Source organism: Copadichromis virginalis, linkage group LG11 (assembly GCF_057382275.1).
Source record: "Copadichromis virginalis isolate Kocher_CV1m ecotype Utaka linkage group LG11, C_Virginalis_male_GT1.1, whole genome shotgun sequence".
Lineage (NCBI taxonomy): Eukaryota > Metazoa > Chordata > Actinopteri > Cichliformes > Cichlidae > Copadichromis > Copadichromis virginalis.
Window position 1 is genome coordinate 26749038 of NC_140628.1, and position 13781 is coordinate 26762818.

The 13781-nt window shown below is 45.7% G+C and overlaps 1 protein-coding gene across 7 annotated transcripts in view; it reads left to right on the forward strand.

Moving 5' to 3' along the window:
* Positions 1-13781, forward strand: part of pou2f2b (POU class 2 homeobox 2b) — a 73282-nt gene that overhangs the window by 21257 nt on the left and 38244 nt on the right. The window contains exon 1 of one of the 7 annotated variants that reach the window (XM_085471730.1): positions 6720-8234. The exons of the other annotated variants lie outside the window; for them this stretch is intronic. Within the exon in view, the coding sequence (XP_085327856.1) occupies positions 8135-8234 (100 nt within the window). The 5' untranslated portion in view covers positions 6720-8134. Of the gene's footprint in view, positions 1-6719; positions 8235-13781 lie in introns of those variants that run through there. 7 annotated transcript variants of the gene reach the window in all.

Here is a 13781-nt window from a genome sequence, read left to right on the forward strand (position 1 = left end):
TGCTTTCAAAAGGCAAGCAAACTATTGTCAGCAACAGTGGGAGAAAAACTTCAATATCACGACTGTTGTCAAGATGATGTAATGCCGCTCCGCAGTGGCATTAAACGCAGGATGTTTTAAAGAGTGCGCTTTAATAGCTGCGTTGTTATGATGGTAAAGGCGGCAGTGACAGTTTTGATTAACCATTCTGTGTTTACATTTTCTGTCTGCAGTTTGCAACCGCTGTTTGCTTTGTAGTTATGGGGCCTATGTTTGCCCTGATGATAGGGATAGGGATGGCCTGACAGCACACATGGTCTCTCCCTCTCTCTCTCTCTCTCTCTCTCTCTCTCACACACACACACACACACACACACACACACACACACACACACACACACACACACACAGAGGCTATTTTAAAAATATTCGGATACATTAATATGTGGCTTTCCTTGTTTTAGATTACGCATGTATAAACACACGCGGAGGCGCCCGTGGACAATAAGACTCAAAGCGCCTGATGGTCACCGCTACTGACTTCTCTTTTAGATGAGAAGTAGGAACCTGCAGACTCAGCACACAAAACCACATCAAACACACACAATGTGTCCCTCTCAGCACACATACACATATATGATCAGGGCAGATTCTCGCATAAGGTGTTGCACTCACACACGCACACACAAGCGCTGACGCTGTCCTTGCACACACACCTCTCACACAATCAGCCAGACGGACCGACACCACTTCGTCCAACACACACTCAAAACATAACCTTGACCCGTTGTACTCCCAGCCTGCAGTCTCATACATACTTCATCCGTTCACTGGGGGATGACACACACGCACATACACACACGACTTTTCTGCACACACTAATCACACGGGGCCTGAAAAATGCAAACTCATACCAGAGGTTTGTGGAAAAAGACAACAGCTCCAACTTTATACCTGATGGAGTTTTTGAATTGATAGGACTTTAAATATTTCTTCTTGGTAAACAGTGAAACGTGGCAGAAAGTCTCAAACTCAAAGCTACTCAGCTCATAAGGAAATAAAACTGAGGATGGGATTGTTTCATTTTTTTTCTCGGAGACTGATAAAATTATTAATCGATTATCTAAATTGGTGCCAATTAATTTTCTGCCCACTGACTAACTGATTGATCAAGCGGTCGTCGTAGCTCCGCTAATGAATTTCAGATTTATCTCTCACAAATTGGGACTCTGGCTCCTCGTGTTCATCCAAATGCGTCTATAAAATTAGAGCAGATACAGGCCTACTCAGTGATGAATTTCACTGTCAAAGACAAATTCGAAATAAATCTCTCACTGTGGACTTCGAGCGTGTGTCGCACTCTGATAATTTCCACAATATCCTCTGCAGCCCCCAGGGGCAGATTTTTTTTCCTGTTATTTCTCTCTCCATCCTCTCCTGTTTGTTTCTATCCCTGTAAAATGCTGGTTGCTTTACTGAAATACTGCAGTGCTTTATCTGCCCTCTTTTTCCTCCCTTTAGTCCACTCTCCCTCCTTTTTTTTTTTCTTTTTTCCTCCCTTCTCTAACCTCCCCATCCCGCAACCCAGCCCTTTAGTTGTTGTTGAAGATGGTGGGGGGTGGAGAGGGTAAGTGTAAGGGTGGGGTAATGGGTGAGGCAGATAGGGGAGGGGGTGGGAGCAGAAGCAGCCGAGACCCAATGACGTGGGTGCGACATGTAACCGTGGCGCAGGAGAGGAAATCAATACATGAAAGGATGAGGAGCACTGGGGTGGATTACCGTCTGGGGCCCTGGCTACTGGAGGGATGCAGGGAGATGGAGGGGGTGTAGATGAGGCCTGGGGGGTTGGATTGTGTGTGTGTGTGTCTGTGTGTGGAGAAGAAGGAGGGGTGGAGAGGGCGAGAGGCCAGATTGTCCAGTCCCCTCTCTCCTGTATCCCCTCCCCTGACCAAGCACTGCTTGAATCTTGACCCATCCCATCAACCCTCCCTTGGCTTCTAAACACCGCTCAGTGCCGGTAGGCTGCCAAAGATGGACCTTCAGCTCTCCACACACGCTCATACACACATGCAGGTGCAGTGGACTCTATAATGTGGAGTGAATACATTGCAGCCACTGTGTGTTAACTCTGCCGATAACCCTACACTATCTGTGTGGGGCATAATCGGCTGATATTACCAGTGTAAATTAAAGAGCCCCAGCGAGGCTGTGTGTGTGTGTGCGCGCACGCGTGTGTGTATACGTTTATGTGCCTGTGTGCATGTAAGTTTTCAGCAGGGGGCTTCCACAGCCCTGCCACAAACCCAGATAATAAATATCTATTATAAATATCATTATTATTGGGCCAATCTCCACCAATAACTGAGCCTCTGTGAAAGATGGCATGAGGGACCGAGCTGGATATTGGCAATATATCAGCATTGATTATTGAGAGTGCTGACAGAGAGAGGGAGGCAAAGTTAATAAAAACTAATAAAAAAGACAAGGAATACAGAAAGAACACGGGCTTTAGCTGGATCAGCTGCTTGTTCGCTCGAGGAAAGCGAGAACGGAAGGCGGAGGGCTGGAGATTGTGGTGTACAGTCATCGTTTGTGTGAGGCTGTGTGTATTTTCTGCTTCAACATACGTGTATCTGTGTACGTGAGCGTGCGTGTGAAGTTTTACCATTCTCATTTGGGAATTTTTTTCGTGTGTGTGACTTTGACTTGTGCACACACACAGCTCACTACTTCTTCTTCTTCCACACCTGTATGTGTGTATCTTCTTGGATTGATTGAATCTTGGTTGGATGTGAACTCTACAGTTAGGATCCAAAGCCTGCACCACATCTTGCCTTCCCACACACTGGCACTTACCAAGATCCACAAACAGTACCTGCCCACCCACTCGCCAACACACGCACTGACAAAGACACCAAGAAAACAAACCTCATAAAAGCCCATGCATCATATCCATATTATCTTGACAAATCTATACATCATGTCAGAGCATGGCATTATGTGAATATTACATTTTGCCATCTGTTATTGATGTGTGTGTGCACGGAGAGGATATGAGAGGAGTGTGTTGACGCCTTGCGCTGCCCGGATGAGCCGGGACAAGGCGACAGTGAGAGAGAGAGAGAGCGTTGTCCATTCTAATAGGGCCTTGTTAGGCCGCTGACAGAGCCAGTAACGCCACCGTTGGCCTCCTATTGATTCCCAACCGACGCAGTTATTGATGAGTGAGAATTTAATTCGACCAGCTCGTTTGTCAACATGACATCACCATTTAACTACGACCGTGACATGGCCGCAAACACCCTCAGATGAGCCGGGGTCACACACGCGGAGCGGCGCGTGAGGACAAACACACACACATCCCGCCTGATCAGTACGAACCGTTTCACCGAGGAAAAGGGTTTGGAGTTTTTTTTGTGGTTAGAACTTTTCTTCTGCTTCATCATTTATAATAAAAACTAAAAAAAATCATGTTCAATATTCAAACTCTGTTTCTAGCCAGTCAAATCAATCATTCAAAATGAAGAACAGGCAATTACCAAGAGTGCAATAAACAATATGACTAATGAATGGTCCGTGTTGTGACTAATGTGTAGCCTAAGGATACTTTGGCTTTTTCTGATTGGACACATTTTTCATGCCACATCCTGACCTACAGCACATGACACAGAAAACATTTTGTGGAGAGAAATTGAACAAATTGCTTTCTATGAATAAATCTGCTTGTGACTACTGTAGGTGGGGAAAACTACATAAGCCAGAGTATCAGCTGCAAACAAACTGATTTGTGTTAAAGAAAAAACGCTGAAAGCAAAAAGAACTTCAAATAGTATATTTTTTATTTTCTTCATTTGATCTCTTAGTTTGATATTTTGTCTTTTTATTGGAGATGTTGTCTAACTGAATCCAATAATATGTAATAAGTTTTGAAAAGAGTGATTCAGGAGTTGTTTTTAAATATTTCACTCATTAAATAATTGTGGGGAGTAGCTGTGATGAACGGAGAAGTGTGTTTACCTATTAACAGTGTGTTTTCTCCATTAGCAGTAGCTTATAAATTAATTTGACGACATATATCAATATTGTGGCATCATAACGAGTTCATATATGTATATGATTTTTAGCAAATGTAATAAATTCTAAAAGTACAGCGCAGACATTATGTAATGCAGAAAAACCTGCAAATCCAGTGCAGGACACTGCAAGCAGAAGTCTCATTTATTTTGTAATTTAAAGGGAAGAAAAACTTTCTGGAAGATGTGAAGCACACAAATTACAAAAGATACACATTTATACTTTTTTTGGTTATTAAAAAGAATCATTCGGCAGTTAAATCTCAATCTCTAAACTTTATTTTTAGTTCCTGCTTTCCAGTTTTACATCCATTACAGTATTTGTTATTTGTCCCTGAAAAAAATAGAAGCAAAGCAAGAGAGAGCGAGAGAGACAATTTTGGAAGAGCATTTTTCAATACAGCAGGGCAAAGATACAGCCCAGAAAACAATGGAACCAGCTATATATCTCTGTATGGATTGGGAGGCTTGATAGGGAGGGAGGTGGACAATCAGGACCATGGGCCTTCAATGAAAGCGGTCCAGCAGGGGTTATTGGCTGGAGCAGCCCCTCAGGGGAGCTCGCTCTCCCTATCTGTTTCTCTCTCTTTGGGGTTGTGGGTCTCACCACATCCCTTGGGGACTGAAACTGTAGAGCCCACCTCGCTGCGGGGGCCCTATAGGCACCAAGCAAGAAACACACGGAGGGGGCGGTTTGCAGAATTCAGGTGGTCAGTCCCAGACACATGGCCAGGTAGCGAAGCCTCTGTATTCTGTGCTTATTTTACCTGTCAAACAGTTTGCACCTGTGCAGACATGATGAGGGAAAATAACTTTAATAGAGGGAAAAATCGAAATTCTGCACATGCCTGAATTTGTGTGAAAGACGGTCAGTGAGAGGACATGAGAGTTTGTTTCTTTCCTTTAAAGTTTCAGCGTCTGCTGCAGAATAAGGAGATCGGCTCATCTGAATACCTGAAATCCACGCAGGTGTTTTGACGGTGGTGTGTTTTTATGTGTGACTGCCTCATTGATAGTTTTCTGTGTCTTTGTGGCCGCGTCAGGAGGAAGAAAAAGAAGAGTTTGGTAAGAAGAGCGCATGGAGGACAAATGGATGGATGCTGTATGTGTTAGCACCCCTCCTCCTCCCTCCTCACCCCCTCATCCACCTCACCCCTCCAACACCATCTTATTTTCCCCTCCTTCAATCTCACACACCCTCCCTCCATCCCTCTCTTCCACAGACGCGCACAACCACACTACATTCTACAAGAAATAATTGCTTTTGTCTGGAAGGAGTGCGGGGAGGAGGGAAAGGGGGCGCGCATGGCTCCCTTTGTGGAGAGAAGGGGGTCTTTGAAGGACAACTAGTCACTTCGCCCTTCCCTCCTTCTTTCCTCCTCTCTCTTCTTGCTGCCTCACCTCCCATCTCCTCCTTCCCTCTTATTACCCTGCCACCTTACTCCTCTTTCTCAGTTTTCCACTTTTCTACTTCTCCCCTTCCTCCTTTCCTTACTCCCCGTGTCTCCCGTTCTTCTCTCTCTTCCCTCTCCTCCTCTCCCTCAGTGGATCTGCGGATGTCATCTGTCATATGTGAAGCAGAGGGAGAAGGACAATAAAACCAGGTTGTCTACTACAGAGGATGACACATTTTTCATAATTAGGAATATGCCAGTTTTAGTGTGCGGCTCACATTTCTTGGCAATATGGCTGTCTGCTGATGACTGAGTAAATGACAAGTCTGGTGATGATGGGAAAGTAATTTATTGCACGTGCAGTTTCCATTAAAACGGGCCTAATCGCCCACAGCATTAAGTGAGCAGGCATAAACAGTCCTGCGGGATGAGGCTCTCAGGCCCAACAGGAGCAAGAGCTCGCTCATTCCTATCGATTTGCCCGTATTGACTGCAATGTTTAACGTATAGATTTTTCTATTTAAAAATCCATATCGACAATAATCTGGCGTGTAAGCGTGCGGCGTTGACTGATGTTGGCCTGTAATTGACAGCATGTAACATGTCGGGAGCCCGGGAGTGGGAGAGGGCAGAAGGGAGGCCGGCATGCGTGGAAGAAGGGCTTCTGGTGATCACCTTTGTAATGGAGGAGCTCGTCCCCTGACACCTGGGCTCTCTTGTTCTTTATTTTTATTGTTGCTCTTGTTGTTGTCATTTGTATCCTGCCTGCAAACTCAAATGCAAGCACTTATGCATGCACATGCTGCTCCTATCTCACTGAGTTTATAGCCTGCACTGTGTTTTCAGTCTGCTTGATATTTTCTCATGCCTGGAATAGCAGTGGTCGCTCTTATCTTTCTGTCTATCTGAATAATGATAGACCCTACTCCGCTCGGGAGGGCTTATTAAACGCAGCAGTGATGAGATGACTTAATTGCGTGCATGCTGGGTATCCTGGCAGGTATTAGCACTAAGCACCTATAGGCATCCATGGATTCTCTTCATCCCTACCCAAGGAGGCCAGCAGTAATGCACTGATCACCATTGGCATCATTATAGCCGGTATTATTAAGAGGGGGGAAAAAATCCAGAAATCAATACAGGATACCTTTTGCAGCGGTAGTGAAAACGAGGGAGATGGGGTGGTTGGTGGGGGTGGCGGTGGCGGTGGTGGGTGGGTGGGAGGCAGGAGGGAGGGATTGAGGGATGGAGGGAGGTGCGGGGGTGGGGTGGTGGTGATGTGTGAGTAGTAGCGGGTCCTCTCTCGCCTCAATGTTGCGGCCAGCCTAGTGGCAGATCGCTACAATCCTGGAGGGAGCCGGGTCGAATGAGCTGTTGGGGTTCCCAAATAATATCGGGGACAAACAGACAGACAAAAACAGACACACAGACGGATGGACGGAGATAGGCAAGTGTTCCGATAAAACGCGACACCATAATTCGGATTTCAGTAGATACGCTTTCTTATTTCCGTTTGGTTTTTTTTTCGGTTTTTAGTCTGATTTTTTTTGTTATTTATTTACCCGCTGTATTTATTTATTTGTTTATCTATCGATTGATTGCGTTTTAATTACTGCCTTGTGACAGAGAGCGAGGGAGGAGGAGCGTCAGGGCCAAGCGCGCGCGCGCGTTGTGTTTGTGTGTATATGTGTGTGTGCGCGTGTGTGTTTGTGTCCGTTCAGCCTTTTTTTGTCCCACTTGTTTATTTGGAAGCCTTTAATGAAGCTGTTTTAATTTAAAGAAGAAGAAAAAAACGCGCGAGCCGCCGCTTTTTGCCCACGCGGATGAATGTCTTACATGTAGCCTTCATGCAAAGGGAAGAAGAGAAGGAGCGCGTGCAGCTAGAGACCAAATACAGTATAGACCAAACCAAATAGTGCAGAAATCCAAATAAGACTTTCTAACTCTGCTGGCCTTGTTTTTTCACTGTCGAGCGCGTTGTTATGCGTCCTTGTTGTGCTGTTTTAAACTGCAAAGCGAATACCAAAGCCAAGCCCGGCCGGTGATGCTACAGGAATAGGCTAGCGACTGTTCTCATGCCTCCTCACACCTACAGGAAACGTTAACTGGTGAGGAGCGAGAGAGGAGTGTGAGGGGATAAAATAAGCTCCCGGGCCTCTATGTTTACTCAAGGAAAACGATATAGCGGAGCAAAGGTAACAGAGAGACGCAGGTGCATCGACGACAGACAGGTGACACGCAGACTTGTGTGTTTTTATTATTATTATCAAAGCTTACTTACAATAGGCCTGCAATTGTAACACAACTTTTCCTGTAGCCTGTAGAAGTGAGCTCTGATCTCCGTTCTGTCCGTCTGTGTGTTGGTCTGGACTGTAAGATAACTGCTTCACTCAAGGGACCATCCTACATAAATATATATAAATATCTAAATATAAATACTATGTTCTATGCACATTTACACCAAAACAAAAGCCGAGCACCAGTCTACAGATGTAAATAAAGTGCGCAGCTGGGGCTACATGTGTACACACCTAACGGCGAATGTTCTGAGCTCTCCATACCAAATATTGTCCAAAAGCTGTCTGCCAGAGAAACGGACGAAAGTGCAGGAGCTTCAGAGGACGACAGAGCTTGTTACAGTACATCTGACAGATTATTTGCATCAAAACAAGAAGCCGGAGGAAGATCATGTTTGTTCCTTTGCCGGTGCCGTTCGTGTTTCAGAGAGCTACCCCTGACCTCAACGCCTGGCGTCTCAAATCCCCTCTGGCTCTCCGCTCCAACTCCGGTAAGACATTTTTTCTCTTCTCCCTGCTACACCTCCTCCATGTCGGCCAAGCCGCGGAGACCCGCCCCGCCTGCCTCGCTCGGTGCCGATGCACTTGCAGCGGGCAGAGCTGGCGGCGCACACACCCACTTGCACACGCACACACACACACACACACCTCGAGCTCCTTCTGAGGGCTTGAACACAGTCCTCCGCACTTGCGGGGCGGCTGTTAAAAATCAGAGAAGCTGTCCCGGGCGCTTTGCTTTGTCCAGACTGATTGAAAATGAATTGCGTAAAATGTCCAGTTTCTTTTCGCTTTCCGTTCTGTGAAACGATGCGCCACTGCTCCACCCGTGTGTTGCTTAATTTCCACGACGCCCGTGTGTTCCTATTTCCGAGTAGGCTATTTTTTCTCTCCCCGTCTCCGTCACCGTCCTTCCCCTCTTCTCCACTGCCTGCGCCTGAGCCTCAGCCTCCGACTCTCCCCAACTAGACTCTCGGCAGGCAGGGAATATTCATGCCAACTTATCGATCCTGCGGAGATCGATTCCTGGGCCGGTGGAAGCAGAGAGAGGGGGAGATAGAAGGAGAGAGTAGGTGCACGGAGGAGTAACAACATACGAGAGGAGGCAATGGAAACGCTGTTTTCCACTCGTTTTTATTCCAAAGCCAACTGTTTAGTGTTTGTGGTTTATTCATATAGACTAAATAACTTGTTAGTGGGTCGACTTTGAGCTCGAAGAACCTTACTGATTCTCCTGACTCAGATTTTGCTCAGACTTCCATCCAGCTTAGCTGGCAATGATCGCATCTTTGTAAACACCACTAGAAATGGACTTGGAGTGATTGCATCTCTCTGTCCCATTGCTTGGGCTGCTCCACGGTTGAGAGCAGACTAGCAGAGGGAGTGTGGAGTCAGGGAAAGGGGGTGGGGGTGGGGGGGACGCCGTCTGCTTTCATCTGCGCTGAAGTGGAAGAAAAGGATGCATGGTGGGAGCAGCCAGTCCGGCTTCAGTGTGTTGCTGTGAGAAACCTCTTGCTCAGTCTAGCATCCACTGTTTCTAAGACATGCAACAGCTACTTAGCTCTTTACTGGCTTAACATCTTTGCTTGCCCTGCAGTCCTGCGAGGATTGTATTGTTTTGGGAAGTGATGCAAAAGGAGGAAAATTAGGTGAAACATTAGTCATTAACTATTGCATACACATAGACAAACTTGTGTGAAAAGCTGGGTTAAATGTGTCTCATATGCACCTTGGCCAGTGGGTGAGCTCTTACAGGCCCAGTCCCCTGCGCTCCCCTCATTTCCAGATCAGTTCAAGCCCATTTGATTTGCCAGGCTTCACCCTTTACTCCACATACTCAGTCAACGGTGCACAGTGTGTGACAGTGAAGGGATAGGTGATAGAGGGGGAGAGAAAAAGAGCGTAGAGGGATGAAAGGGACCTGTTACCTGCCATATCTCTAGAGAGATACATAGAGAAGAGAGGGGAGAGCGGTTGGATGGTGGAAGTGGCAAAGGAGAGAGGGACTGGGGAGGAGGAGTTTTTTCGGTCTCCGCATGTTGAAAAATGGCGAATGTCACAACGAGATAAAAAAAAAAATGTGGAAAGAGAGCGAGAGAGAAGTGGGTGAAAGTACGAACAGATGACAAAGTGAAAAACGAGGAGGGAGAGGAAAACCCAGTTTGAGCTCGAGAGGTGAGAGTAAACCGAGGATGAGCCATTATGTTGCAGTGTCCCAGGCCAGGGCCGGCATCTGAATAAGCAGGCAATCTGATGGGATGTGTACACAGGCTGCTGAATTCCTTAGATGGCAGGATAACGTGATTCACAGTCCTCTGCTGATTTTATTCCAGGTTGATAACATAGCGCGAGGTGCTGTCCTTTCTGAACTCAGAGGGTTTGTTGCCAGGGGAGCGCTGGGTCACTTCAGCATCTGAGGTCTAAAGCAGGAGTTGCTTCTTCACCGTATATCAGCAAACAACAGGAATGATTTAATCTGAAAGTATTAAAGATGTCTTGATGCATGCTCAATCATCCAGGTAAGGAAATCCCAAAAAGTTGATTCTGTTTACTCATCCAAGTGATGAGAGTGACGAAATGCCTCTCACACTGAAAACGCCACATCCACATGTACAGAATCAACTTTTTGGGATATTAAAGATGCTAGGATTGAGTGGACACGCCCACAGAAGTGTGCTTTCACTTAGCCAACAAAGAGCCTTTAATACTGTTACACACACACACACACACACACAGACGCACACAATGCTTTCTGGGTAGTTGTAGGGCTCTTGACTCAAGCTCTCAGTTAACTTGTCTCTTTGACTGGTGGCAGCTCCTTGACTCCTTTGTGTTAGAGCCTTTTGTGGGGTCAAAGGTCACGGCGGGAGTGTTTGACTCAGCCCCACCTGACCCTTTTTAGCCCCCTGTGTTTTGATTCTCTTTCATGTTACAACAGGCCTCGAGCACTCATGCACAACCCCTGTGGGGGCTCACACACGCACACACAGAGACACACACTCACTGTCATGAAACAGACAGACCATCATATACACTACCATAAAACAAGCACGTTAGGCTGTTTGCACCTGGACAGCAAGCTGCTGTAACTGATCCAGGTTTTGTTCTATTTTTAATGGCATTGTGTCTGTCGAGGTACAGGTCATGGCCACTGCTGTGTGAACTCTTTGTGTGTATACGTGTGTATGTGTAGTAAAGTGGTTTGTGAAGCCATCAGCATTAACTGGTATATGAAAGTTTAATGGGACATAGAGGAGAAACCGCAGGTTTCCCACACAGTGCAGGGCTTGGTATGATATGATATAATATGATATGATGGGACATCAAGAAGACTGGAGACTGCCTTTCTCTCTCTCTCACACACACACACACACCTGGATTCAGTTCATCTCAGCTATGCACCTTCTGTCACACACCATTAGCCACCATCTTCTACCATATACTCTCTAACTCTCTCTTTCACACACACACAAACACACACATGTGCACTTACAGTACGATCACACACGCTCCTCCGGTTTTAGCAGCTCGTGAGCTGTTTTAGTTCTGCCTCTGCATTTCAGACTGAGTAACATTTAACTATACACTTATTGATATTTGTTTTCCTCATAACATTTCCTGCCCGTGTACTGTAGGGCCGGTCTGATGTTATTATTTCCTTCAGTGTATTCCAATAAAATGTTCAGTCTTAATCCATTAATCAACATGTCCACAGCTCTGTGTCTGCGCTCGCTGCCAACTTTTAAGACATTTCTACATGTGTACAACGTCGCGCTGGCACGTCCTCGACTGCATGATGTAAGACCGTGCATGTGCTTACCCATTTGCTCTGTGTGTGACAGAGCGAGTGTGTGTGTGCAAGAGCATGAGCACACGTGCAAACTAGTGTGTGTAGATATAGATCGGTTTGTGGAGGGGAGCGTGCAAGTCGCAGTGTTAACATGATTGCAAATGACAAAATGTCAACCTGGGTTTGTTAGCAACATAATGGGGAATCAATAGACACGAGAAAGATGTCAATACTACATGCTTTATTGCATTAAGCTACCTCTCTCCTTCTCTGTAGCCCTCTCTCTCCTCTTCTTTTCCCTTTACCTCCCACTCTCTGCTCTCTGTCACAATACAATTCTCTCTCCTCTGCTCTCCTCTCCCCCGGTAGTAGAATTAGATTGCAGTATATGAGCCAGCCACAGGGTTCTGAATGCTGCAGGCTGATGGCAAAATGCTCCAGGAGCTAATGGGCTGTTGGGCTCATCTATTTACGTATATTAAGCTCACATAGACGACCACAACAAAATCTGACAATGTGACGAGGCCCAAAGGAGGAGCAGCAGTGACGTCTTCTGTTTAACTGATGCATTTACGTAACGAGACAAACATACGAGTTATTGTAGGACACTTTTAAAATCATACACTCTGTAACTGTGTGCTATGGGTGACCTTTAAAATATATAGCACTGGGAATTAAGGCTTTTTCATGGTTTTGGATTAATCCAAGCAAATCCAGTCTATAAAGATTATTAGCAGGGTGCTGCTGTGTTATTCATGTTACAGTGGGGTTTAATAATTCCTTTTAATCCTATTAACTGTTTACCTTTTTATTGGATTTGCTCAGGTGTGCATATGCGCCAGTAGGTTGTATTTATACAAAGCGTGTGTGTGTGTGTGTGTGTGTGTGTGTGTGTGTGTGTGTGTGTGTGTGTGTGTGTGTGTGTGTGCGCGCGCGCACTGATGTGTTTATATTACTTGAGACTAATGTAGTATTAATGCTGATGAGGTCCCTCAGCTCATTAGCAGCAGGGAGTGGTATTGAGTTTCTCCCAGGGAACAGGAGCGACCGGGACATACACACATCCGCTGTAAATTCTTAACAACCATTAGTGTATTGATAACCATTATCATGCACACATATATATACACACACACCCACATTCACCAAACAATGACCTTTAAAGACATTGCTTTTAAATATGCATACTCCAGCACACAGGAGGACACACCACAAAAATCATGCAAACATATTCATCTGAACAGCACTTTAGGCTACGTTCACACTGCAGGTCTTAATGCTCAATTCCGATTTTTTGATCAAATCCGATTTTTTTGTCTGCTCGTTCACACTACAAATAAAATGCGACAGCAAACGCTCTCTAGTGTGAACGCTCAAAGCGGCCCGCATGCGCAAAAGAATATGTCACACACAACGCGCTCTGTTTAGACCCAGAGCAACAGTATTGTTTGACTGATGGCCCTTAATATAAAGACTTCGGTCTTCACGTTTCCCAATTTTTGCTTTAAGTTATTTTGTTATTTACATAATAATGTAAATAACCTAATAATGATCCTTATTGCCGTTTAAGAGAGGAGCGGTGCTTCAAAGGATAGCTGTAGATTTCTGTCAGAATCTGCAGATTATACAGTACAAATAAAATGTTTACGTTGTCTTCCCAACAGTTTCACTGACATCCACACTGGATGGCCAGGAAGCGTTCGCGATGTCTTCTCGGGCGCTTCTCTGGCGCTGATAATTGGCTTCAGTCTTGTGTCGGTGACGTAAAAGGCGGATTTAATGCGACTTGACCGTTCAAACAGCAGTCGCTTTCTAAAACATCGGATATGTATCGGATTCAGTACCACATACGAAAGTGACCCAGATCGGATTTGAAAATATCGGATTTGCGCCGTTCACACTGTCATAGCATGATCGGATATGGGTCGCATAGGGTCAAAAAATCGGATTTGATGCGCTTTCGCCTGCAGTGTGAACGTAGCCTTAGAGGCCATCCATTATTCTCCAATGTGTTCACAGAGACACGGACTCACACTCAGTCAAATGATTTTGTGCAATTGGTCACCGTGTCCGCTGAAATACAGCCTAGCATTAGTCCTAACCAGGGGCTGGGTGAGCACGCCACTTAATCATACCTGGAGGCCTTAATAACAGAGAGAACACACACAGAGAAGTATAGATGGTGTGTGTGTGTGTGTGTGTGTGTGTGTGTGTGTGTGTGTGTGTGTGTGTGTGTGTGTGTGCGCGTGAG